The following is a 25,657-nucleotide window of genomic DNA, read 5'->3' on the forward strand; positions in this document are numbered from 1 at the left end:
GTTACACCAGGCTTAACAAAAGGTAAAATATCAACAAGTCAGTCTGACACTCCAGAAGCAGCTAAATAACGCAGGAGATACAAATCCATGTCCTAAATTTGCACCCAAACGTCTCAGGCAAGCAGGGGATTCACACACTATAGAACATAACAAAATGTCCATTATGAAGGAGGAGTATCTTGTTCTGCTCTTAATAAATTTCAGTCAACTGTGAAGAATTGCTGTGATCTAGAAACAGCAATTACCAACTTTCCTTGGCCAGATGCAAGGTTATCTGATGTCTTTGGGAGCACCTTAAGAAGAATGAATAAGATCCCAGAGAATTTTTTCTACAATAAAATATAGTTCTATCAGCTGTTTCCTCAGGTATTCAGCACAAGCTAAGGCTGCTAATGTGCCTACAACTACACAATTAACTGATAAGCCAAGGTTTAGCCGTTAATCCTGTGTACTACATGCATTCCCCCACAACTTGCTGCCTCTATATCAGGATCCGCCTGCCCCCACCTTGTCCCTGTGCTGCTGCCGCTGATGGAGAAGCAGCAGCATGGAAGGTGAGGGGGACAGGAGGGAGCCAATACACATGAGGAGCCGGCTTTCAAGCCAGCTCCCTGCACTTAACAGCTTACTTGGATCCACCTGCACTGCTGCCTCAAAGGCAGCAGGATGGAGAGAGGGGAGGCTGCTGCGGAGCGGCTTCTGTTCAGTGACATGTTGTCTACCATCCCTAGCATTAGCACCTCAAATATGAAATCCTAGAAGGAAATATCTTCCATAGCACAATAACTCTAAAAAGAAGGATTTGTTACTATGCACACATAGGTGTTATTGTTGCCTTGTGCTTCTCCTCTGTTTGTTGTATCTACCTCTCCTCTTTTGGCTTGTAATTAGAGTATGAGATTTTCAGGGCAGAGGCTGTTTTTTTGTTCTGTGTTTGTACAGCATTATAACATGACTGGGGGCTCTGGAGCTACACCAATACAAACAATTCTTTATTTGTCCGGCATGATATAAACATTAATTCTACTCTAAAAGTTATTTGGTGGTATAATCTTGTCACTAGCAACACTGTCAGCAATTAAAGAAATAAGCAAACAATGAGCAATTTCTGTGTAAAATAGTTTCATTAACTTACCCAGCGTAAGTTTGTGCAACAAACAGCAACTTACTTCCTGAATTGGTTCACTGTCAGGAAATGTTTTCATAATTTCCATTATGACATTGTAACATCTGACATTTCCAGACATGAGCACTTCAACATTGTTGGCTAAAAGTAAAAAACAATGTTGTTATGCTTCTTAAATAAGAACAATTAAATTATAAGATTTTAATATATACATGTCTATACCAGGGTAGGGAAACCTTTTTTGGGTTGGGAGCCAATGACCCATTAAAAAAAAAAAAAAAAAATCAGTGAGAGCCTCACACAAGCGAGAAGCAAAAAAGAAAAACAACCCCCCCCACTGATGTGGCCCTGACTGAGAAGCAGAAAGACACTCTCTTCACCCATCACAGCTGGGGGAGGGAAGGAGTGTGGGTGTGGCGAGCTAGTAGATTTTGTGCACTCCAGCTCCATGGTGGATGGCAGGGCGTGGGGAGAGTGGCAGCAGGGACTCCCCAGTGCTGGGGAGGAACCTCGAGAGTGGGACGCAGGCAAGTGGGTGCTACTTATGGCCACCCTGAAAGATATTAGATAAACCTTCACTTTCAAATGCTATTTTAGTTAGGGATATTTAGTAAGTGTAGTCGACTGCACAAGTAACCAATAAACCTGGGCTTACTGGTTATTCCTATCGACTACACGCACTCCCCCCTCTTGCTGCCTCTGTATCAGGGGCAGAAAGGGGAGGGGGAGGCAGGAGCTGATAAAGGCTCCCATGGAGCCACCTCCCCCATCTCCCCCCGCTGCCTCCTACAGAGGCAGCAGTGTGTGGGATGGGGATGGCAGGAGCTGGCACGTAGAGAGAGCCACCTTTTAAACTGGCCCTCCACACGTGCCAGCTTCCACGGAGCTGTCTCAACCCCCACCTCCTACAAAGGCAGTGGGAGGAGGAGCAGGTGGGAGCCAATGCTTGGAGGGGGCAGCTTAAAAGCCAGCTCCCTGTGAGCACCAGCTCCTCTGCCCCCTCCCCTTCTCCCTGCCTCTCATAGAGAAGCAGCAGCACAGGGGAGTAGGAGGTGGCGGGAGATGGTACATACAGGAAGCAGCTTTCAAGCTGCCTCCCCGCACATATCAGCTCCCATGGAGCCACTTGACCACTCTCCCACCTCTTTATCAGTAGCTAGCTACCCACAAGCAGTGGCTCCCACCTATCTCCCCCTCAGGTATTATCATGGAACGACTAACATTTCAAGCAGTTATACGTTTATATAAATACCCGATAGTTAACATCCCTAGTTTTAGTTCAACCAAGCATCATTTAGAGTGTGAATTGTTTCTGATCTGCTTCCATTATATATTTAACCATTTAACAGAAATAATACTTTTTGATCACATAGCATCTTTCATAAGGAAGTCCCCAGGTGCTTTAAAAATCTTAATTAAATCCATAAACAGGTTTCTTATGTACATTTTATAGATGAGTAAACACAAGTATACATTATTTAAGAGATTTGCCAAAGAATATACATCACTTCAGTGGCAGAACCTAGAACAATACCCAGAAATGTTGATTCCTGCACCACGCTCTAACCCATTGTAATTCTAATCTTCCCTCTTTTGTAGGCAAGCTAACATTGCTTGTTTTGTCTGTTCGCTTTGCCCTTTGCTTGTTCAATGGATAGCTGAACAAGTCTAAGCATTATCTAAGGGATGCTTCTGGCTTTTTGAATGATTTGCTAAAGTGCAGTTTTTAAATGATAAATATTTCTATGCCTAGTTTCAAGTGTAGCAAACAACAACAAAATATTAATGATTAGTGAAAGAAGCAAAGAAAACCATGTTAATAGAAATGGGGGCTAAAAAAGGCAGATATGTCTACACAGCAATTAAACTTCCCCAATTAGTGAGCATCAGCAGACTTAAGCTTGGACTGTAAAATACACAAAGTAGACATTCAAGCTTGGGCTGGAGACCAAACTCTGAGATTCCATAAGGTGGGAAGAGCCACAGTTCGCTAGAGTTCTGAAGTAAAAGGAATATTTTGTTTCAGCACCAAGTAACCACAACGTTTAGTTAATAACATTCTTAGCAGATGAGAAACCTACTTTATTTTCAAGCATTTACTTTTTTGATTTCTTAACTGACAAACTAAACCTGTGTTTAACAAACAGTATTCTATAGACTTCACAAATAATTATAAGAGTAGTCCAAATATACAAAAGAATTTGAAAATTTGTACTCCAAGAAGAATAAAAATAGAGTGGATCTTAAATAATATAACAACTGAGCAATTCTAAGCCTGTGCGTTGCCAACAACTGTGTAGGACAGAGTGGGCACAGAGGAATTCAAAATTGCTCCCACATTCTAGTCTCCCACCATCTCTTAACTCAGATTTGCTCAGCTGCCTAAACCAGATCTCCTCAGATGCCAAAAGCCATTAAATGCACCAAAGCCTATGGCTTTCCTTTGAACTACTCTGCAAATTTATCAGCCACAATACATAACAATTGAGAACTGAATGATCTAGTGTGAAAACTACAATACTATAGTACTGTACTTACATGGACCAGCTAATGAATGTAAAGAATAAAGTGCAGGAAGTACTACATCTTCTTTTTCTCTAAACTGTTTAAACACATTCAGTATGATCATGTGATCTTTGCTTTCAACAAATTCAGTCAGCTGTTCTTCTGGTACTAAATTCAGAAGCAAAGAGAGATGCTGTAAGGAATGCTTTAAGGAAACAATATACGTGCACAGCTCGATATTAATTAAAAATCAATTGATTTTTTACAAAGTTTTTAAATGTTTATTTTATTCATTTTGCACAAGGTAAAGTGCCCTAACACCAAGAGCCTTTCAATATTTGAGACTTTTCTAAGCCTTGTCTTCTTTTGGGCTAGAACCTTTATGATACAATAATCAAGGAAACAGGAGTGGTTACACTTTTTTAAAACACCAGTTGAATGCTCTGTTGTTTACAGAAGTAAGAGATCCTAAGGCCATGTCTGCCAAAGCTACAGCAGTGCAACTCTATTGGTAGACCTGAACTTCTGCAGCATGTGTGGCAAAGACATACATTTTGCTGACATTGGTGGTAGCGTTGACATAAATGGATTACAAACTCGGTTTCTCTTAACATGCAGTGGAGATGTAGTGTAAAGACTGGTAATTTCGTCATTACATTAAAGTATGAGCTATTTAAGCAGAAAACTTTATTGAAACCAATCAACATCATGATATGATCTTACAGCTGTGAATTCCAACAGAAAATAAAAGCATGTGAAAAGAAGGTCAAGCCCTAATGTTGTGTGAACAGGATACATTTTTAGAATAAGCATTGGTATAATGTCATATACTTTGTTAGTTTTGTAGGCCTTTGCCCTTGTACATGTCATGTCTTAAGCATATGATGGAATATAATCCATTAATTATGTGCTAGGGCTTCTTACCAGTGCATACCATATTAAATCTTGGTTGTTGTTTTAGGACATTATATTTGAATTTAAGGATAATCCAGATTATGTGAATAAAAATGCAAGACAGTGTTAACTCTAATACAAAATTGTCACCATCAGTATATCAAATCAAGGAAGCATGTGTCTTGCATTATTACAGTCTATATGTTCATGTGACCAATGGCTATCACTCGTTTATTTTTCCACATTTTGAATTGATAAAACCCACACTGAGTTTTGTTATTTGATGAAGGAGCAAAGAATTTAGTAAAAAAAAAAAAAAAAAAACCCCAGTAATTATAATAAAAAATTATCAAATCCAAGAAAAAGGTTCAAATAAATTATATGAATCACATTAAAACTCCATGTTTGACAGTAATATTAATTAAAACTTATACTTCCTTGTCATCAGAGACCATGATCAAGATTAAGGTATTACTGTGCTAGGTTTGTACAAGAACATCTGAAAAATATAGTCATTGTCCCTATTAGCTAGACAACAGTGACATGAATGGTGGAGAGAGAAATAATCTCAAATGTGTGTGTGTGTGTGTGTGTGTGTGTGTGTGTGTGTGTGTGTGTGTGTCTATATATATATATATATATATATATATATATATATTAAAAAAAAAAAACATTTAGGCCAACTGTTCCAGCTAACCTTCAAGCTATCATTATTTGTATGATTTTTATGTGTGTTCTAGGAGAAACAGAGCAACAGAGATTTGTTTTGTTAAGTGTTGAGCATAGATAGCTGTGGGCTCAGTAACAGTGTTGCATTTCTTAAAATTAACCTTAAAACAAAGCAGGTCTTGAATGAAATTGAAGCTTCTTAATATCATGGTCTATCAAAATAAGCTATGGCAAATAAAGACTACTTTGTAGATTTTCAGTATATAAAAGATTTTTTTCAGAAGAAATGCATTAAAATAACAAATGATTATACAGTAAATACGAATGACTTCAAACCTTTAGCAAGTTCAGACATATAAATAACCCACATCACGGCTATTCTGAAGAGAAAACATTTACATATGGACAGTCGACTGTCTTGTAGCTTTTTAATAGCACTAAAGTCAATGGGCTTTTTTCCTGTTTGATCTTGAAAGCTGGGTTTTGTATTAATTCATTAATAAACTGGATGTGTGATCCTTTCTTTGCTTATATAAAAGTTTAACAGTTCAGAACACATAGCATGCATTTTTGCAGTTAAGTATTCATCTTTAGTTTATTTTCAATTTTAAATCATTCTACCTTGATACATTTTGCAGTTTAAGTACCTTTCTCAAAAAGCATGTGCAAAATTTTACATCCATATAGCTGGATTTCTTCGTTGTTTGGAAAGGTTCGCAGAGCATCAAACACTAACAAAAATACATCTGTGTCTTCATCCAAGAGCAGAATTGTAATTATATCTATGCAGCAGAAAAGAAATGAAGACAGGATTACATTATGTACTAAGCTACATTGATCATTTCTACCTGAAGCATAGTAGTTGATTGATCTTTAAAAGTGTTCATTTTATACTTCACTATGATGGGTCAAATCCATGTACTGCTACTTCAAATAAGGATTTCCTAGACCTCCCTGCTGGTACTAGGTCCAATCCTTCAGTTCCTATGCAGACAAAATTCCCAATGGAACCATTCCTTGTATAAGGACTCAAGCATCAGGCCAATTGCTTGTATTATGACATTAAACATATTTATGGCAATTTCTATATGTCTTGAACCCATAGTTATTTTAAACTAACAAGGGTTCTTTAAGTCTATTAATTGATAGACCTTGTCTATTGGTAATAATGTCTATTAAATAGGCAATAAAATTAAACAATTTATCAGAAGGCTAGGGTTTCAACCACCTGGCAAAACTATACTCAACCACTCAGCTATGGCAAGTAATTTTTCTGATGCATGAGTAAAACATCATTAGGTTCTTTCATGATAATCATTATGATAGAAAGGTGTATGTTCTTTGGACTACAGGCAGTCCCCGGGTTACATGGATCCGACTTACATCGGATCCCTACTTACAAACGGGGTGAGGCAACCCCGCACTAGCTGCTTCCCCCCAGCAGACTAGGGAGACACGAAGCTAGCGCCCCCCTCCAGCAGACCAGGGAGACACGGAGCGGCTTTGCTCAGCAGACACCTCAGCTTGAGAATAAAGGACTGAAGGAAGTGAGGTGTGGGAGAATAAAACTGAGCTCTGGAGTAATGTTTGGCTAGAGTTTCCCCTACAATATGTACCAGTTCCGACTTACATACAAATTCAACTTAAGAACAAACCTACAGTCCCTATCTTGTACGTAACCCAGGGACTGCCTGTAATGAATTTTCATGACAATTTTTCAACATTGTGTTAATGAACAGTGTGATTTATTAAGTGCACTATTTCAGCTGCAGCTATTCTGTTCTATTTAGAATCAATATAAAGAGAATTTATAGTTCTATAGCTCGTCATTTCCCCAGCCAGGCAGTTTTAACTAACTGTAAAATTATAATTAAAGTATACATTATACATAAATAAAGAATAATGTTTTTTTGTGACAGAAAATACAGTTTCCAATGCATTTACTGATGTAAGACAATAAAAATGCAGTGATAAGGGTAAAGTTTAATAAATCAATTATTTTAATGCATCACTGGAAGGAATGATATGAATAAGAAATAACTTATGATGGATTGACTAGTTGATAGCTTACGAGAATTGTGATGTATGATACTGGGGGAAAACTGCTAGCAGTAGTCATTAATTAATGGCCGTATTTTGCCATCGTTATGTACTTATACATGAGAGAGAGAGAGTGTGTGTGTGCATGCACACGCGCGCGCACACGCAAGAACTCCTAAATGGTAGGACCACAAAATTTGGTATGCAGCTTCCTCTTATCACACCTCCCAGTTCCCTGCCCTGACTCCTGCATCCCCCTACCCTGAGCCCCCTCACGTTTCCCAACCCCCTGCCCGGATTCCTCCATCCCAGGTCCCCGCCCTGACTCCTGCACCCTCCATACCTGCAGCCCCTTCCCTGAAGGATTTAGGCAATGCCAGGTAAATCTTCTAATTGTTCATACTGAGTAGTACCTTGGTCTGTAAATTGAACATGATCTAAAACTTGTTAAACTCAATGGAATGACTCCAACTGACACCAAAAGGTTTTGGATCAAGCCCATAGTCCTTACTACAGTGGAACTTCTAATTTATGAACTAACTGGGGATTGAGGAATCCATACAATAAAAGGTTCATCTCAAAATTACAGCAAGTACAGTGCCTAAGTGGCAGTATGATGCATTGCATTCCTTTCTCGATGTTCTTCAAAACAAAAGTTATTTCCAATGCAGTGAATAAATGAGACTGAAGAGATGTTGATTTGTTCTTCATCAATACTATTTTCCTTACAGGATTTTTTTTTTAAATCAGGAAAAATGGTTCCTATAAATGTCTGCAGGATAGATATTCATAAAATTGAGGTTCTACTCTACTTGCACAATAAGCTATTATTCCGTCTGATGAGCAGTAAGAGTGGCAGACCCTTGGGATACCCATTAATTTCAGCGGCTGTTCAAAGAATTCAGCATTTCACAGAAAGCACTCAGCGCATGATCAAGTCTTTAAAGTGTAGAATGATGGAATTTACAGTGTCAGAGAAACTGATTATTTCAGAAATATTAGCTATTACAAAAGGAAGACTGTCAGAATCAGTTAAACTTGCCCTTCCTGTTAGTAAGAAAAATTACTTACCTACTCAGCATGCATAATGCTGATGGCTCTGAACAAAAATTCTTAGAAGCAAAAAGGAAATGCTATATTCTCCACTGACTTGCAGCCAGTGGAGATATATACATCTGTGCAAAGTAGGTGCAAAATACTGTCATTACAATTTTGTACTATTCATTCCTACTTTGCACTAAGGCAGGGTTGTCCAAACTTTTTTCAAAGAGGGCCAGATTTTATGAAGTGAACATGCGTGAGGGCCGACCATTTTGCCTGACATTCTTTGAACCATTAAAATTAAACGCAAATTAACTATTTTATGCAAAGTTTATTGCAAACGGAATACTTTTCATTCCGTCACATGGATGACAAATCTAAACAGGTGTTAAATCACTCTGCCTTTCATATCTGAAGGCCAGATGAAAAAAAAAATCCAGGAAGCTGAAATATATGTCAGGAACATTGTAAAGTACATTACATATTATTGGTAATAAAGGTTGTCTGTCAACTTTTAAGTTCAAAAAATATGAACAGGAACATAACACCAAGTATACATGTTGTGTCCAAATATATTTATAACTGATTTAGACCAACTGACATTAACTGAGATTTTACAATGTATTCATCTCAATACATATGGATTCGCTGGGTGCCATAAAAGATAGATATTGCCAAATTACCTGTGGGGCCGTATTAAACCGGAACACGGGCCGCAATTGGCCCGCGGGCCGGACTTCGGACATGCCTGCACTAAGGTAAACTACTACAATAGGTGCAGGGCAGAGAAGAATTGGATTATTCACCACATTGGACCTATTTTCTATTATACATTTAAAATATTATACCAATTGGAAAGTAAAATGCATAATACCTGAAGAGAGTAGAAGATTTAGTGCCTTGAGTCCTGTTACCACAAGGTTTCTGTTTGCATTGTGAACAGTAAGCAGTTTAAGAATATGCCTAAAATGGAAAAAAAGTGTTAAGACTAATCGAATGTTAGTTCTAAATATACCAAATACTGAGATACAGCAAGCACTTGAAGAAATAGACTCTTTTTAACCTAGGAAAAGCTTTTTAAAGCCATTTTTAGCTCCAACTCAAAGAAATTTGATATCATTCTGTCAGTGTGTCACTTAAGCCAGCAATGACCGTAACCAGCTGTGATATTTTATTTATATGTATGAGACTTTGTTTTTAAAAAAAAAGATGTGCAGTCTCAATAAAGAAAAAAAAAGATGTAACAATAGACAATAATATAACAAAATTAGATAGAAAGACTCTTGTCTTATAATCCCTTAGGCTATTTGTAGACTATGGGGAAGATTCGAAAGAGGATCTTCCAATCTCACTTTTGAAAGCAGAGCTTTCGAAAGTTAAAGTAGTTTAGATGAGGCTTTTTTGGTGAACTCCTTTGTCAAAAAGCCATTTTTCCCCTTGAAAAATGAAGTTTATGCAGCTTTTTGACAAGAGGGGGGAGTTTGCCGAAAAAGCCGCATCTAAACTACTTTCACTTTTGAAAGCGAGATAGGAAGAAGATATGCGAATTCCCGCAGAATTTGCATATCCTCTTTCGAATCTTCTCCATAGTCTAGACAAGCCCTTACTGCTGAGGAACAACTGCTGCCATTAGATACACATGCATAATTCCCACTGAAGTCAATGGGGATGCATATGCAAGAGAGCAGAATTTGACCCTACTGGAGTAAAATGATGAAAAAAATGGATGGTAGAGCTCTCTTCCCCCCCCCCCCGTGGGATGATTGGTTCGTCTCTTGCCCTGACTCCCTGCCCCAGATGCTGTTCGGGGACCAGCAAAATTGCCTGGCAGCCCAGCCCGGGCAGATTCCACCTCCTGAAAGGCTGTGGCCAGAGTTAAGTGGGAAGGACCCTTGGGAGGCGGAATCTGCCCAGGTCAGGCTGCCAGGAGGCTTTGCTGGTTCCCCAACAGCATCTGGGACAGGGAGTGATTCTAAACAGAGACCAGGCACAACTTCTGATCAGCCTGCTACAGTAAATGAGGCTGCAGCAGTACCACCACCACTGCTTGCAGGGGAGACCTAGAGGTAGAGGCTCTAGGGCGGCTGGACCTGAGGACGATGGGGGACCTTTGTTGCAGCCAGAAGGCCTGAGGTGCTGCACGGAAACAAACCCATACGGAAAGTGGCACAGGGCCTGGTGGCCGATGGGAGGTGCTGGCTGCATGCCGGGTTGGCTCTGACAGCCCCCTGCTCCAGGGAAGCAACCACTGTGCCATGTTCCCTTCTTGTGGTTGACTGTGGTGCAAGACCACGTGCATGGGGTGGACTGAGCTTTGGCTCACTGCCCTGGGACAAGGGCCGAAAGGCCATACTCCTCACAGGTGGTGGCTGCTTCCGCTGGTGAGAAGCCCAGGGCGCAGCCCACTCATGCTGGGAACGGAGGTAGGCTCCACACCCCACATCCCTGGCTGCCCGTCGTTCCACCCTCCGCCACACCCTGAGTGGCTGCACCAGCACCAAGTCATCCCAGTGGAAGCCACTGCTGCAGTCCGGCAACCCTGAGGCATCATAAAGGGGAGGCCTAGCAGCATTTGAGGCAGCTGCCAACCCGACTAAGGGAGGCAGCTGCCAACCCGAGTAAGGGGGGCACCTACCTCTGCATGGTGGCACCTGGAAACCCTCCTCACTGCATGGCCCCCCAGCCCTCTTTCCATCCTCCATGTGTGTCCTCCACCCCTCTCCTGCCCCTCACAGACTCTAATCCCTCCTTCTCCACCTGGCATTGAAAAGGAACCCCGCTTTCTGCTCCTCCCTCCAGCCTCTTTCTCTGCCCCCTTTCCATTTCTTCTGCACACAGACATTCCCCTTTTCTGCTTCACAGCACCCCAGCAATGCCACCTTTTCTGACCCTTCTCTCCAGGCAGCTGTCTAGAGCCCACTGTCACAGCACCTTGAGCAGCCCGACCCCCAACAGAAATTCCTGCATATAGGCCTTGTGCCATTTCTTTGATGATTAGGTTGCCTGTTCGTGGCAGGGAGCAGGGTGAGTGTAGGGAGGGAGGAAAGAGGATAAGGGTGTATGTAGGGATGGGTGGAGGTGACAGGGATATAGGAATTGATGCAGGGGGATAGGCAGTGTGGGGGAGCAGAGGGCGAAGGATTAGGAAAGGATTGGGGTATAGGAATATGAAGGAAGGAGGTGGGGGTAGACAGACAGTGTGGGGTGGGGAGGGGGAGAGGTTAGGGAGGATGGATGGGTGTAGACATGGAGGCAGGGAATGGGGGTGTAGGAATGGAGGACAGAGGTGGGGCTAGAGATGGAACGAGGGGAGTGGGAGCGCCATGGACTATTTTATTGTAGGGTGGGGCATATGGTGGGGGATTGTAGGGCACAAACAGGTGGGATGAGCTGAGAGAACAGAGGGGCCCATCCACAGGTGTGGTGGGTGGAAATGGAGACGAGTGCTATTGACTTGGGGCCATGGAAAGCACAGATGGGCTCAGTGCAAGATTAACAGGCTATCTGGCCATGAAAGCAGCCAGCGAGAGGAGGGCAGTACACATAAAAGGTATTATACTAAGGAAGACAATAGACCACATACTGTGAGCTTACTGGCAGAGCAACTGGGGAAAAGCAACATATTTTCCTCACAAATTTGAGTTCCTTCACAACTGGTCCACCTAGGAGAAAGAAGTTCACCACTCCGCATTGAACAAGTGGTCCTAGGGATGTAAGCAAGTACTCGACTACTCACTCCCCACCTTGCTGCCTCTGTATGAGATGTGGGGGAAGGGACCAGGAGCTGGTGCTGGAGGCCGGGGGGGGGGGGGTGAGGGGGAAAATCAGTGGGAGGAAAGGGAGCAGAGGCTGCTGAAAAGCTGCTCCAGCAGCAACTCCTGTCTGCAGTCAGCTCCTACCCGCCACGAACCAGCTCCTACCCGCCGCGAACAGGGGCTGCTGAACCCAGAGCAAGTTGGGACAAAGCAGTTCCGGTTCGTGTCAGTCCAGGACCCGTGTGCCTCTGAGTGAGCCTCCCCTTATTGACTAATCGTGTAGTCTATACAAACTGTAACCACTACAACATGATTAGCAAAATACCAGGTCCTTAACATTCTTAAGTGGTCTCTCAGTACTCAAACAGATCTTTAGATTCCCCTTAGGTAAGGCGTACCAGCATGGAGGACCAAGGCCTGTGCATAGCTTACTGGTCTTCCCTCTGCTTCATAGCATAGTGCAACCCACAGAGACTTCTTGACACATTTCCCCCTGGATATTGCAGGGTCTCAAAGGAATATGCTGGGGAGATTATCTGAACCCCCGCTCTTCCTGCCCCTTTCTCCAGAGTCCTGCTCGAGACCTCAGAACTGCAGAGTGTCACTCTGGGGACAATTCAAATGGACCTGAGGAGTAGCAGTGGTGGCCAGCTCTGGGTCCCAGTGAATCTCTGGTCCCGGGGCAACTGCCGCCATCAGCAGGCCTATCATTTATAACCCTCAATGCCACAGAGTAAAGTAATATGTAGTAGTGTTATTTATAAAGTGAATTTTCTATATTACCTATGTTTTATATCAGTGACACACATTTAAAAACAACTATCACATACATTGGATTTGTGTACCAGTTTGCAGTACAATTGAGACACTGTCTTGACAGGTCAGAAAATCAATAAAAATAAGGCCCCCTGTAGGCTCCAGGTGTCCATTGCACAACCTATGGATATAGAAATTTAGGTTTGGATAAAGTGCAGTAGGACATTCTTAACAGGAAATCAAGCTTCAGGTAAAGATAGTCTTGATATTCATGAGAAACTATATCATTTTGCACCTTCACTATTATTAATAGATCTCTTCTGTAAGGCTTAAGGAGCGGCAAAGACTTATACAGGTCCTCTATGCTGGGGCAGAGACCTGGGGCAAATTCTTAGTTGGGCAGAATGCTGGGAGGGAGTTAGAGAGGAAAGGAAAAAAGGAAAATATTCCCCTCCAAACTTATAGAGTAGCTCCCCAGACTCCCCAGAGGATACTTCAACCCAGTGCCTGAAGTACCATAATACCTAGCACCCCGGGTGGAGGGGAAGGGGGGAAGAAACCAATCCTTTGGCCCAATTTCTCCCATGCACATGTCCCACAGCCTGCATGCAAGGACAATCCAGAATAGGCCCATGTATTTCAGGAGGCTGCACAGAGTCATAATCGCAACTGCCTCCTTTTCACAGCAGACCCTCACTAGCTCTGGGAATTAAGTTTGCCTCTGTGTGTGTACCTGACATTTTAAAGCAGGTGAACTGTGCAAACAAGAAGTCTCAGCTCTGAAGTACCTACATTCTGAAGATATGAGCTGGTTCAGTATAATGCCACCCAAAACAAACAGACAATGGAGCCTGGCTATTAAGATCAAACGATTGAGTAATGCACAGAGAAATTCACCATACATCCTCCCATCTCAAAAGTAAATGAAAGCAAAGAGGTGAAATACTTGAACCTCATTTACTGTATAACCTAATATCAAATATTATAAAAGCTCTGGCAGAACATTTGTGAGCATTTAGTAACATCCCAGATATGGCGAGAGAGAGAATTTCCTTATTTTTTTTAAAGAGTTATTATATAAATTACTTATCAATCAAGATGTGAAAAGTTACTTCATTTGCTGCACTGTCTTTTTTAACAGTTTGTATACCTCGGTTAAGCCAAAAAGTGTTTTGAACCAATTATAATCATGTATTTGTTTCATACTTTAGCAGGTACTAGACCTTATAACAGATCAGGACCCATAGTGCTAGGTGCTGTACAAAAACAGAGTAAAAAGAGTCCCTACCCAAGCTCACTTCAATCTATGTCAAATTTTCTAACTTCAAATTTCTGTTTTCCAAACACACACAAAGGTGCATCATCTTAAAGTGCAAATGAAGTATATATAAATTGTGTTTTCATCTCTCTCCTACTTGCCAGGCAGCTGATCCAATGTAGCAGTACTATGGTAAATACCAAACACTTCTAGAAAGAGCTCTAAACAACAAGGGTATGTCTACACTACCACCCTAGTCCGAACTAGGGTGGTAATGTAGGCAACCGGAGTTGCAAATGAAGCCCAGGATTTGAATTTCCCAGGCTTCATTTGCATCTCGCCGGGCGCCGCCATTTTTAAATGTCCGCTCGTGATCTTCACAGTTACATATTTGACTGTAATTTGATAGAGTCCAAATTAGTGGACTAGACATAACCACAGATGAGGAACGAGGGATGTTAAACTCAGGTTATTTTAGTCATTGAGTAGTCAATAGAATTTTTATTGACTACTTGATAGGGGAAGGAAGCCCCACTCAGTCCCGGATTGTGCTGGGACCAAACCCTGCTGTGGCTCTGCTATTTAAAATGCAATAGGAGCCAGAGGGAAGGCTGCCCAGCTCCTACTGTCTTTTAAATTGCAGAGCCGCAGTTGGGGTTGCCTGATGAAAGTCCAATTTCCTTATGCACGAGGGACTGAAATAGAGGCAGAAGGGGAGAAGCAAGAAGTTGACTAGTCACTCGACAACCCAATAAGCTTATGCTTATTGGGTAGTCAACTACTTGACTAGTCGCTTACATCCCTAGCTCAGATGCAGTAGTTTGCTAACAATGAACCCAGGGAATATGGAGGTAATGCTAGTGAGAAGAAAATTTGCAGAACTAGTGAACATCAAAGTATCACCCTTCTAAAATGTTTGCCCCCATACTATCAGAATGGTTCTGAAATACCTTCATTCTTTTGGCTGGCCAAAAGGCCTTTCCATATCCTCTCAAATGAGAGCCTAGTGACGATTCATGCTTTTTATAACTTCCAGGTTTGTAATTGTAAAGCACCATATTTAGGAGTGAAAACATGTAGCAACTCCATCTGTTTCAACACATACTGTCTTAGGCTACCCACTAAACAACATACTTGACACAAACACTACATGCTGATCACTATATAGGTTTCTTGTACAATCCTGGACCAAGTTAATTTCAAAGAGGTTTTCTATTATGGGAAATGGCAAATCAATGATACAGCAATTTACTTTTTCACCTTTCAATAAATATTTTTATGTAGGTTATTCTTCTTCCTTGCTTTCAGTTTCCATCCATTAAATCCCATTCCAAACATCCTTTCAATCTTTACGTAAGACTTGTGATGGCATCCTAGTGTATTTTTACTCTGAATTACGATGTGATAAAATTGTAGTAACCAAGTTAATCTAGAACAATTACTTAATGTGTTAGAAAACACATTATTCCCAATTTCTTCTTGTAGAAAAGCTCTAGGAGACATTTTGCTTACAATATTTGTTTGTAAAATGTATGCACTTACTGTTGAACACCAAGTACTTCCCAGTCCTTTCCAACATCCTGAGGAACTATGTTACGAAGAGTGGCTGGATACACTTCTATTAATTTACAAAGAAGCAGCCAACCCACCTGGAAAATAAAAGTGTAATTATTTTTCAACTGACGTGTCAAATCTCTTATTTCTGTCCTCTCTGATGAAAAGATATTCTTCTTTAAAACAAACAGTATTTCTTGTTTCCCTTGCATATAGGAAAAAGGAAAATTTTCCCTATATGACATTTCTTGAACTGAAAACCTAACACCCTAAATAAGACATGATGAACTAACAAAACACAAGGCAAAGGACACACAATATGCAAATTCCTTGATTCTGAAATACCTCTGAAAATAAGATACCCAAGACCTAAATTAAAAAAGGTTCCTTATTTTACCCATTGTTAATGGAGAAAAAACACTAAATAAAAAGTTATTAGTTTATTTTGAAAGCTTGCTAGATCTTAGATAGTCAGGCTCATATATTGAAAAAGGCCTGATAATCTAGATAAGAAAGGTATAACTTGATCAAATGGCTGGACTTGAAGCTAGACAAATTCAAGCAGAAAAGGGCTAAATTTTAATGGCAAGAGTAATTAATCACTGAAACACTTTACCAAGGTTTACAGTGGATTCACCATCACCTGGTAATTTTAAAATCAAGATTGGATTTTTTGTAAAAGCTATGCTTAAGAATTACTTTGGGGGAAGTTATATAACATATGTTTTACAGAAAGCCATATGAGATTATCACAACAGTCCCTTCTGGCCTTGGAATCTATTCAAAATACACAGCATTGCATGCCATGTATCAGACCATAGAACCAGGGGATGGTAGAGCCTCCACCAAAATGGGGGCAGTGGCCTCCATCCACTTTGTGGCTGCATTCCTACCCCTTCTCATCCCAAGACCCTGCTTCTGGCCAAACCAGAAGCCAGAGCAGGGCTGGGAAGCCTGAGACCCCTCCTTGTACCCTGGATAGATGGATGCCCAGATGGAGGAACATAGCTCCCCACAACTCCCTGTCTGGGCTCCAGCTGCCAGCTTGACCAGGAGTGGGGACTCGGGGAGGAAAGAGGACAGGGGGTGGGGCTTCAAGCAAAAAGCAAATATTTCTTTAATTTTTAATATTAGCATCAAGGACAGTTACTGGATTGTGATTCCTGAAGACTGAAGCCCTCCATTAATCCATAGAACAGGAAGGGCAGAGAGAGGAACAATGCAAACATCTCCACTTCTCAACCTCAGCAGCTGAGACTGAGCCAGCCTGCCTTGTGCACTGGTTCCCCAGTCCCTTATTAATGCATAGCTGCAGCAGGGACTGATGCTGGGACCCGGCCCGAGAAGGGACTGAGCCAGCCTGCCTGCACAGCAGCAACCCGTCCCCTAATAATGCAGAGTCGCAGTGGTGTTGATGCTGGGACTCAGCACAAGCCAGAATTGAGTGCTTTCACTGCTATCCCTTATCTATTAATTGTGTAGTCAACAAAACTTTTTTTGGACTACACGATTAACGTTATGTTAACATGCTTCTTAACATCTCTAAGGCACTGTTATCCTTGACTTTTTGGAGGTCAATAACTTACCCTCTGTCCATAGAGAAATTTGTAAGTTCTGTATTGGTTATCCATTTGCGTTGGTAACGGCAATACTAATTGACTAAGAAGTAGAGGTTCACTTGTATGAGTTAATGATACAGCAGCCGCATGAGGAAATCATTGTGTGGCAAGCTCAGCCAGAAGGAAATATATTAATCAATCCAGACACCGCCCTTACTTCAACTTATTTCAAAACATTGGTCAATTTCACTTTTGTGCTACAAATTAGAAAGAGCTACTGCTCTATTAACCTGTGCAATGAAAAACAGTTGTTTTGGTCACACCATTACAGCATGCCTACACTAACAGGGGATCTACACACAGCATCTACAGTCCTTGCCACAAACTCAGATTCAAGACTCCCACAAGTGAATCACAATGGATGAAGCAGGGAAGATAGAGTATAGTTAGTGTAGAATATTTTTAAATTTGTTATAGCATTAGGGAATAGAGGAAAGGATGGTTGCAGCACTTCGTGACATTAAGTTTTTGAGTTGCATCTGGCTATGTCCTTGGTTAAAACAATATTAAAGAGCTATAGAAAGTCTAAAGTAAACTCTCAAAGGCTAAGAAATTCAGATAAGAGGCTGAAACTTCATTTTAAAACCATTTTTAAGAGTACACTAAAAGATATTACCCTTGCATCCTAGCCAAATTGCAGTTCAGGTATAGTTACCACTTTCTTCTTTATCAGGTTTTAAAAATTTCCCATACAGTTGCAGTTTGAAGTACTTTTACTTACTATTCTTGACTTCTGTGCCATTCTGCTATTGCTAAACAACTGATAGGTTCAACCCAATTTAAAAGCAATGGCTATACAAATTTCTTACCTATGTGATAATTGAATAGTGAATTATGAATTAAAGTTTCAGATTCCTCACATTACCTGGTTATCCTCTAATAAAAGATATAATAATAGTACAAAAAATTACTTTCATTGTTATTATTAATGTAACAACTATACATGACAGGTAAAAATCAAGAATACAATTTACTGCTTACTCTGAATGTGTGTATCTGTTAATGTAGACCATTCCCATTATTTAAAATAGATATGGCGGGAATTACATTTTGCAGCCGAACAAACTGAACTTTTAAAAGGCGAAAAAAATGTAAATCATACATTTATTTTTAGAAAATACAAACCAGTCTTACAGAGATCATATTTCTCCATATATATATAAAAAAGTTTTTTCTGCTGCATGTGACAGAATTATGTCATCAGGCTCTCTGGAGAGAGGAGGGTTGGTGAGTGTAGTGAGCAGGGCATAGCCTCCTAGATGTCTTTAAACATCTTTTGGGGATAACATGCATTTTATTTTACATGATTGACTGCTAGGAAGGATCTCTGTCTGAAAACAAATGTGAAAATGACATTGGAAAGCACCTGCAATATTTAATATAAAATGAGTCAGTCTTAAATAACAGAGGTAACCAAACAGAATAAACTACAGAACTTTCCCTGCTTTGTTTCTGAAGTTGTCCTGAGCATGACAGTGGGTATAAAAGACAGATGTTACTTCCTTAACACATCCTGCTCCATTTAGAAACAATATTGGATTATCACAATGTTTGTAGCGCATGACATCATATGTGATCTGTGCAATATAGTTCGTATGTAATTTATGAACATACTTTGCTTTATTTTGATTTAGAGCTTAGGAAAAGAGACAAAATTATTCTTTTTAGCAAACAGCTGACAAAAAACTTTAGCCATCCTTTACAATGTAAATACTACATACAGCATTTTTTTAAAAAAATCATTAATATTCTAGCGCTGTGGTCCAGGACTGTGGTATACTATATTAGGAACATTAGCAGTGCGTCTAGACTGGCAAGCACTTTTTGCGCAAAAGCATCCTTACTAGACACGCTTTTGCGGAAATACTTTTAACAGAAAAACTTTTAACGTATAATGTAACAGTAGTAACTATTATAATCTGTTTTCCAACATGTACTTTGATACAGAAGAAATCACAACACAAATAACTGAATTCCACAGATTAATAATACCCCATTTACTATTTTATTTATTTTTAATGCACATCTCTCTTTAACATGGTTATTTACTGGAACACCTGATGGTAACTATACAGAACTGCTGACTTTTGGGCCCTGGAGCTATAGTTTTGTATTTCTCATCTCACAGTAATACTGTCACCCTATGTCATCTCCGCGGTGACAATATGGTCAGCAACAGCATTTTCAAGGAGACTATTCCTGTGCACCACTGTCTAGCGGTCTTCACACCTGCCTGTCTGGCACAAGACGCCCGTGTCTGTTGTTACTAGCTGGCCAGGAGCGGAGACTTGACCGAGCTGGACAGTCCCAAACCTCGAGGAAGTTTCCATTTGGCTCATTAAAAACCAGCGCCAGCCGCCAAGTTGGGCTCTGAATCCAAACTGCCCGCCAAGTTGCGGGGAGCTCGGGGCTGGCTCAGGCTCTGGGTCTGCCAGCTAGGGGTGAGGGGTTTACCTGCTGCACCGCGGCCACGCGCAAGTGGGAGTCCAACACCAGCAACAAGGGCACGTGGAGGTTCCGGCCAGCGAAGAGCTTGGGGGCTGAGGAGAGAGGAGAGAGCCGGTTACTCGCGGGGCCGAGCCGGGGAGCCGTAGCGGGGCCCGCCCGCCCGGGCAGGAACCTCACCGCGGGGCCGGTGGGCCAAGGCCAGCAAGTCCTCCAGCGTCTGCAGCACGCTCTGCAGCTGCGTCCCCTCCTGCACGTTCGTCAGGCGAACGATCAGTTTCCCCAGGGCGGCTTCCTCCCTCTCCTCCTCCTCCTCCTGCTGCTCCTCCCGGCAGCGGCTTCCACTGGCCATGTCCGAGCCCCGCCTCATCTCAGCGAGTGTGCTGGGAGCGCTCCCCGGCTGCCGCCGCCATGTCGATCCCGCGGGCCGCGGCTCAGCCCCGCCGCCGGAGTCATCGGACTATTTTTAAGCCGCATCCCCGCCCCTTCACCTCAGCGCTGACAACATCTGCGGCGAGTGTTCGCAGGCCCGGCCCAGCTCGAGGGGAAGGGGCCGCAGCGCCGCCCGGTTGCCCGTAGAGGGCGCTCCCGCTACACAGTCTCGCGTTGCAATCCCAGCAGGATTCGGTGGGGAGGGGGCGTTAGGGTAGCATCAACCAATCAGTTACAGCCACTGACAGCCCCGCCCTCCAATCGCATGGGAGCTCTGGGGAGGCCCGCCCCTTCCTGCCTCTCTCGGTCTCATAAGGGGGCGGCGAGCCACGTAGCGCTTCTGACGCGTTCTTGTTGGTCGCGAGGGTGGCTGGCCAAGGCATAGCTAGCTAGCTGTGGTGGCCCCTTTTGGGGCCCTTACGAATGGGGCAAAAGGGTCTCATGGGGTACGAACAGGGGAGTCACTGCGGGTGGCTGGGGTGGGCCCCAGAAGGGGCCTGGCTGAGCAAGAAGGTGCTGTGCTCCAGGCTCGCCATGTGTCCCAGGAAGGGCTACAGTTGATTTTCCAGCTGTCCCCCAGATGGGAGGGTCCCAGGCAAGTTAGGCTGCCTCAGAGCCTGGGTTGGGTGCTGTGATTACTGGTCAGAGCATAGCTGTTGCGGACACCCCATCCTTCCTCTTGGCTGCTGCTACTATGAAGTTAGAACATGCACCTCCTAGGCTAGGCCTTTGAACTTCTCAGTACTTGTCTCAGTACCAGTACAGTCAGCTGTCCTTTGCAGGCAAGAGGCTCCAAATCATAGGGTTGCCAGGTGTCTGGTTTTGAACTGAACAGTCCTGTTTGGGAAACAAATTGAGAAAATATAAATATGGTCGTTTCTAAATAAGATGTAATGTAGATTGTGATGTAACGTCAAGTGAGTCCAATATTTTTGTTGAAACCATTTGGCAAGCCTATTAAGCAATTAGCTAAGTCCATCTCCAGAATGAGGGGACTTTAAAAAAAAAGCGCCTCCTTATGAGTAAAGGAGCAAGTCTGCTAATGAACTCTAGCTATCATCTATTATTTATATGACAGAGGCTTAAGAAGCATTGAATTTACTGCAAATTTCTGAAGTATAAAATAAGATCTAGAGTCCCTCATCTCACCCAGGAGTGGCCCGAGGCCAGCTGTAGCAGCTAGCGCCCCAGGCAGAAGGCGCAATTGGTGCCCCTGCCTGCATAGCGGTCAATGGCTGTGATGTAATCACAGGGTGCCCCATAACATCATCATCGGGCGCCTGGGCCAGCGGCGCTATCTCTCATTTTCATGCCACACATGCTTCTATTATATACAATTATTTGAAATTAATTTAGCCACACCATTAGTGGATTCAGGAAGGGAAACAGTGATAATGTGATTTAAAATTTATAAACTTCAAGTTCTTGTGATTGTTCTTTTGTAATAAATACACAACTAGAAAATACAGGAGTTTCAGTGTACTAACCAACTTGTTAGTGTATCTGTCTTTAAATTCATCAATGTGTCTGTCACATCTCCAGAATAGTTGTAAAAGGTGCCACATGAAAAATAATCATCTACAAATGGGGCTTGCAACAGTATGTTAATGAAAGTATTGCTAATTTTTACTCTTAATCTTTTAGGCTGCATCTAGACTGGCAAGATTTTGTGCAAAAGCAGCCACTTTTGCGCAAAATCTTGCCGCCTGTCTACACTGGCCACGAGTATTTGCGCAAGAACACTGACTTTGTACTGTGCAAAATCAGCGGTTCTTGCGCAAATACTCCGACGCTCCCGCTCAGGGATAAGCCCTCTTGCACAAGTATTCATGCACAAGAGGGCCAGTATAGACAGCCAAGTTAATTTCTTGCACAAGAAAGCCCGATGTCTAAAATGGCCATCGGAGCTTTCTTGTGCAAGAGAAACTTGCACTGGCACTGATGCTTTTGTGCAAAAGCAAATCTTTTGCGCAAAGGCGCATGCCAGTATAGACGCTCTCCTGCGCAAATACTTTTAACGGAAAAACTTTTCCGTTAAAAGTATTTGCGCAAAATCATGCCAGTCTAGATGCAGCCTTACTGAAGAATAACCAGTGAACTATTTTGAGAAAAGTGAAGCAACTGGTTGATGACAAAAACAGAAGTGTTATATACTTTCTGTAAAATTTCCCTGACCTCTATGGCCTTGTTTTGGAAGTATTCTGTTGCCTCATGTCTAGTACACTTTCTCTTTGCTGCTTTTGCAAAATCACCAGTTCTGTTTTTCACCTTTTTAAATGCTTCAAGCCTGATACTACAAATCACATTTTTAGTAACTAAATTGTAACCAATACAAAATTCTTCTGACTAAAGGAAGAGAAATTGAATACTTTTAGGCTACGTCTACACTGGCAGCTTGCGGAAGAACTCTTTTGCGGAAGAGTTCTTCTGCAAAAACTCTTCTGGAAGAGAGCATCTACGCTGGCATGTGCTTTGCACAAGAGATGTGCTTTTGCGCAAGAGCATCCATGCCAGGGTAGACGCTCTCTTGCACAAGAAAGCTCTGATGGCCATTTTAACCATAGGGCTTTCTTGCACAAGAAATTCATGTTGCCTGTCTACACTGGCCTCTTGCACACGAACAGTTGCGCAAAAGGGCTTATTCCTGAGCGGGAGCGTCAGAGTTCTGGCGCAAGAAGCCCTGATTTCATACATTAAAACGTCAGTTTACTTGCGCAAGAACACGTGGCCAGTATATACAGTAGCATGTTTTTGTGCAAGAGCTGCTGCTTTTGCACAAGATCATGCCAGTGTAGATACAGCTTAAGAGTAATTAAGTTTTTCTCTGTTAAACATGATGATTGCCTTACCGTTTTTGAAGGAGCAACTAGGATTGTGGAGTTATTGAAGCTCTCATGCTTACCTATACCCTGATGCCCTGGTTACTGAAAAGCATGCACAGTGCTTAATATAAAAACACATGAAGAAAACACCAACTTAATGCTTCTTTTTAAAATGTTTCATTTTTTATACACAAGCATTCTGAAACACCTACAAATCGTTGGTTACTGCAAATGCTTGTTGACTAAACTATCCTTGAACTATTAGTATCAACTTGATACTCAAAACGTAGGGCAGTGCTATCTGAATCAAGCCATATTTTTAAGTGTTATACCAAGAAACTCTTATCTTGGTTTGATAATTATCAACCACAAAACCATGACTGCATTTGTGACATGAAGTTTTAGCTTGTTTCCCTTGAAAGGCAAAGCCCTAGAAAGACAACGTGTCAGTCTGATGAAACAGTGATTCAGATTTAGAAATTAGTTAAATGGTTTCTCACTTCTGCTAACTTTCCTAATGACAAAGTTGATTGATAAGAAATAGATCCACATCAGCAAATCTAATACAGTTTTCTTACTGCAGAATTAATAGTTCAAACACTCTTTTCAAGGAATGGTGATAGATGCATTGCAGTCTTGACCTTCAGACAGTTGTTGGCACCAGAAACTTCAGAGGAAAGTTTAAAATATGCTGTAAATTATATACAGGCAGTCCCCGGGTTACATGGATCCGACTTACATCGGATCCCTACTTACAAATGGGGTGAGGCAACCCCGCACTAGCTGCTTCCCCCCAGCAGACCAGGGAGACGCGAAGCTAGCGCCCCCCCCCCCAGCAGACTAGGGAGACGCGGAGCGGCTTTTCTCAGCAGACACCTTAGCTTGAGAATAAAGGACTGAGGGAAGTGAGGTGTGGGAGAATAAAACTGAGCTCTGGAGAAATGTTTGGCTAGAGTTTCCCCTACAATATGTACCAGTTCCGACTTACATACAAATTCAACTTAAGAACAAACCTACAGTTCCTATCTTGTACGTAACCCGGGGACTGCCTGTAGTCAGTAATTACACCTTTGGGAAGACTCTCTAATACCAACGATGGGTTTTTATATCTCCTCAAATGCTTATCTTAACTAGCATAAATTGCACATTTTTACTAATCCTGTTTACATAACTGGTTAATCCTAATTTGAATTCTGTTGTGGATGCTATGCCTTCCTTTTTGAAGAGTGATTACGGTGTAATGATATTTGTAATGGGGTGTTAATTTTCATGTGTGTGGCTGCCATAAATAAATTTTAACTCTTTTTTGGGGAAAAAAGTGTCCTCTCCATAATCAATGATATCATTACTAAATTGCATACTGAATTTTTGAGTTGAAAGTTAATGATTCATTATAATTGGTCATTTGGATCTTCATATCTTCATAATGTAATGTAACAGGTGGTCTGGGTGCACTGCTGAAAGGGTCAAATCAGGGCAAATTGCTTAGAATCAGGCTATTTACACCTTCCTCTATAACTACACTTTAGCTGTCAATCTGGACAGCAAGAAAAGTTACACAAACAATCCCTTTAGACATGCCAGCATTATCTGCGTCACAACCACTATGATACCTTACACATGTGAGCAGTTATGGAAACAGATCTCACCAGCTCTGAACAGGTTCTCCTGATTCTAAAGGACCAGACACAGGTCAATTTATACCTTAGCTCAAGGGTGGGGAGCCTAAGGCCCGGGGGTTGGATGTGGCCCTGCCTTGTCTGGATCTGGCCTTTGAAGCTCAAGGCCCCTCCTCAGCATTGGGGAGCCTGTGCTGGCACTCCAGCCCCTACTGTCCCCCTGTGGGACCGGAGCACACAAACTCTACTAGCCGAGGCCCCCCTAGCTATGGTGTGCAAGGGGAATGTGGGGAGTGTCTTTCTCCTCCTTAGTTGGGGCCACATCAGTGATGATTTTGGTGGGTTTTTATGCTTCTCGCTTGTGTGTGGACCCCAACTGATTTTTCTGTGGGTCAGTGGCCCCTGACCCAAAAAAGGTTCCTACCTCTGCCTTAGATCTTACCCAAAAGAACACACCATACCAGTCCATTAGAATCTAAAATCTAAAAGTTTGTTAATAAAGAAAAGGTTGAGAGTAGAATTGTTGAAGAAAGCACATTACATACATCAATCACCAAGTGCTTGATGCAGGCTCTTAGCAGAGATGTAATAAACCACTAGCTTAAAAGTCTCTGGAGTACATCCTGGCTACGTCTAGATTGCATCCCTTTTTCGTAAAAGGGATGCAAATTAGACGTATCGCAATTGCTAATGAAGCAGGGATTTAAATCTCCCCCGCTTCATTAGCATAAAAATGGCTGCCGCTTTTTTTCGTCACGGAGCTTTGCTGGAAAAAAGTGCCAGTCTAGATGCGGATCTATCGGAAAATAAAGCCTTTTCCAAAAGATCCCTTATCCCTCTTAAAATAAGGGATAAGGGATCTTTTGGAAAAGGCTTGGCAAAGAGGCAGGGAGAGCCATGAGGTCAGTGGCTTCCTCTGGCTGCCTTTCCTACCACAATGGCTGCCCAGGGTGCCTGTGCCTTTAAGACATGGCTACAGACAGGGACAATAGAGGTTTCTCCTGCAGATGAAGTGTCCACCAGGACTTTTCCCTGGAGACCTGTTTTTTCAACAAACAAACAAACAAACCCCGTGTCTATACACGCCTTTTTTCGATAGATCTCTTCATAAAATGAGGAAGA

At 42.1% G+C, this 25,657-nt stretch overlaps 1 protein-coding gene across 1 annotated transcript in view; it reads right to left on the reverse strand.

Moving 5' to 3' along the window:
• Window positions 1-20,303, reverse strand: part of LRRK2 (leucine rich repeat kinase 2) — a 118,692-nt gene extending 98,389 nt beyond the window's left edge. Inside the window, exons 1-7 of the mRNA XM_075927389.2 lie at window positions 19,843-20,303; window positions 19,672-19,757; window positions 15,587-15,693; window positions 9,150-9,238; window positions 5,842-5,976; window positions 3,665-3,799; window positions 1,136-1,267 (exon numbers count right to left, since the gene is read on the reverse strand). Coding sequence (XP_075783504.2) covers window positions 1,136-1,267; window positions 3,665-3,799; window positions 5,842-5,976; window positions 9,150-9,238; window positions 15,587-15,693; window positions 19,672-19,757; window positions 19,843-20,032 — 874 coding nt within the window. The 5' untranslated portion in view covers window positions 20,033-20,303. The remainder of the gene's footprint in view (window positions 1-1,135; window positions 1,268-3,664; window positions 3,800-5,841; window positions 5,977-9,149; window positions 9,239-15,586; window positions 15,694-19,671; window positions 19,758-19,842) is intronic.
• Window positions 20,304-25,657: the final 5,354 nt, after the last annotated feature.

The sequence above is a fragment of the Pelodiscus sinensis genome, chromosome 1 (genome assembly GCF_052426305.1).
Source record: "Pelodiscus sinensis isolate ZL-2025 chromosome 1, ASM5242630v1, whole genome shotgun sequence".
Lineage (NCBI taxonomy): Eukaryota > Metazoa > Chordata > Testudines > Trionychidae > Pelodiscus > Pelodiscus sinensis.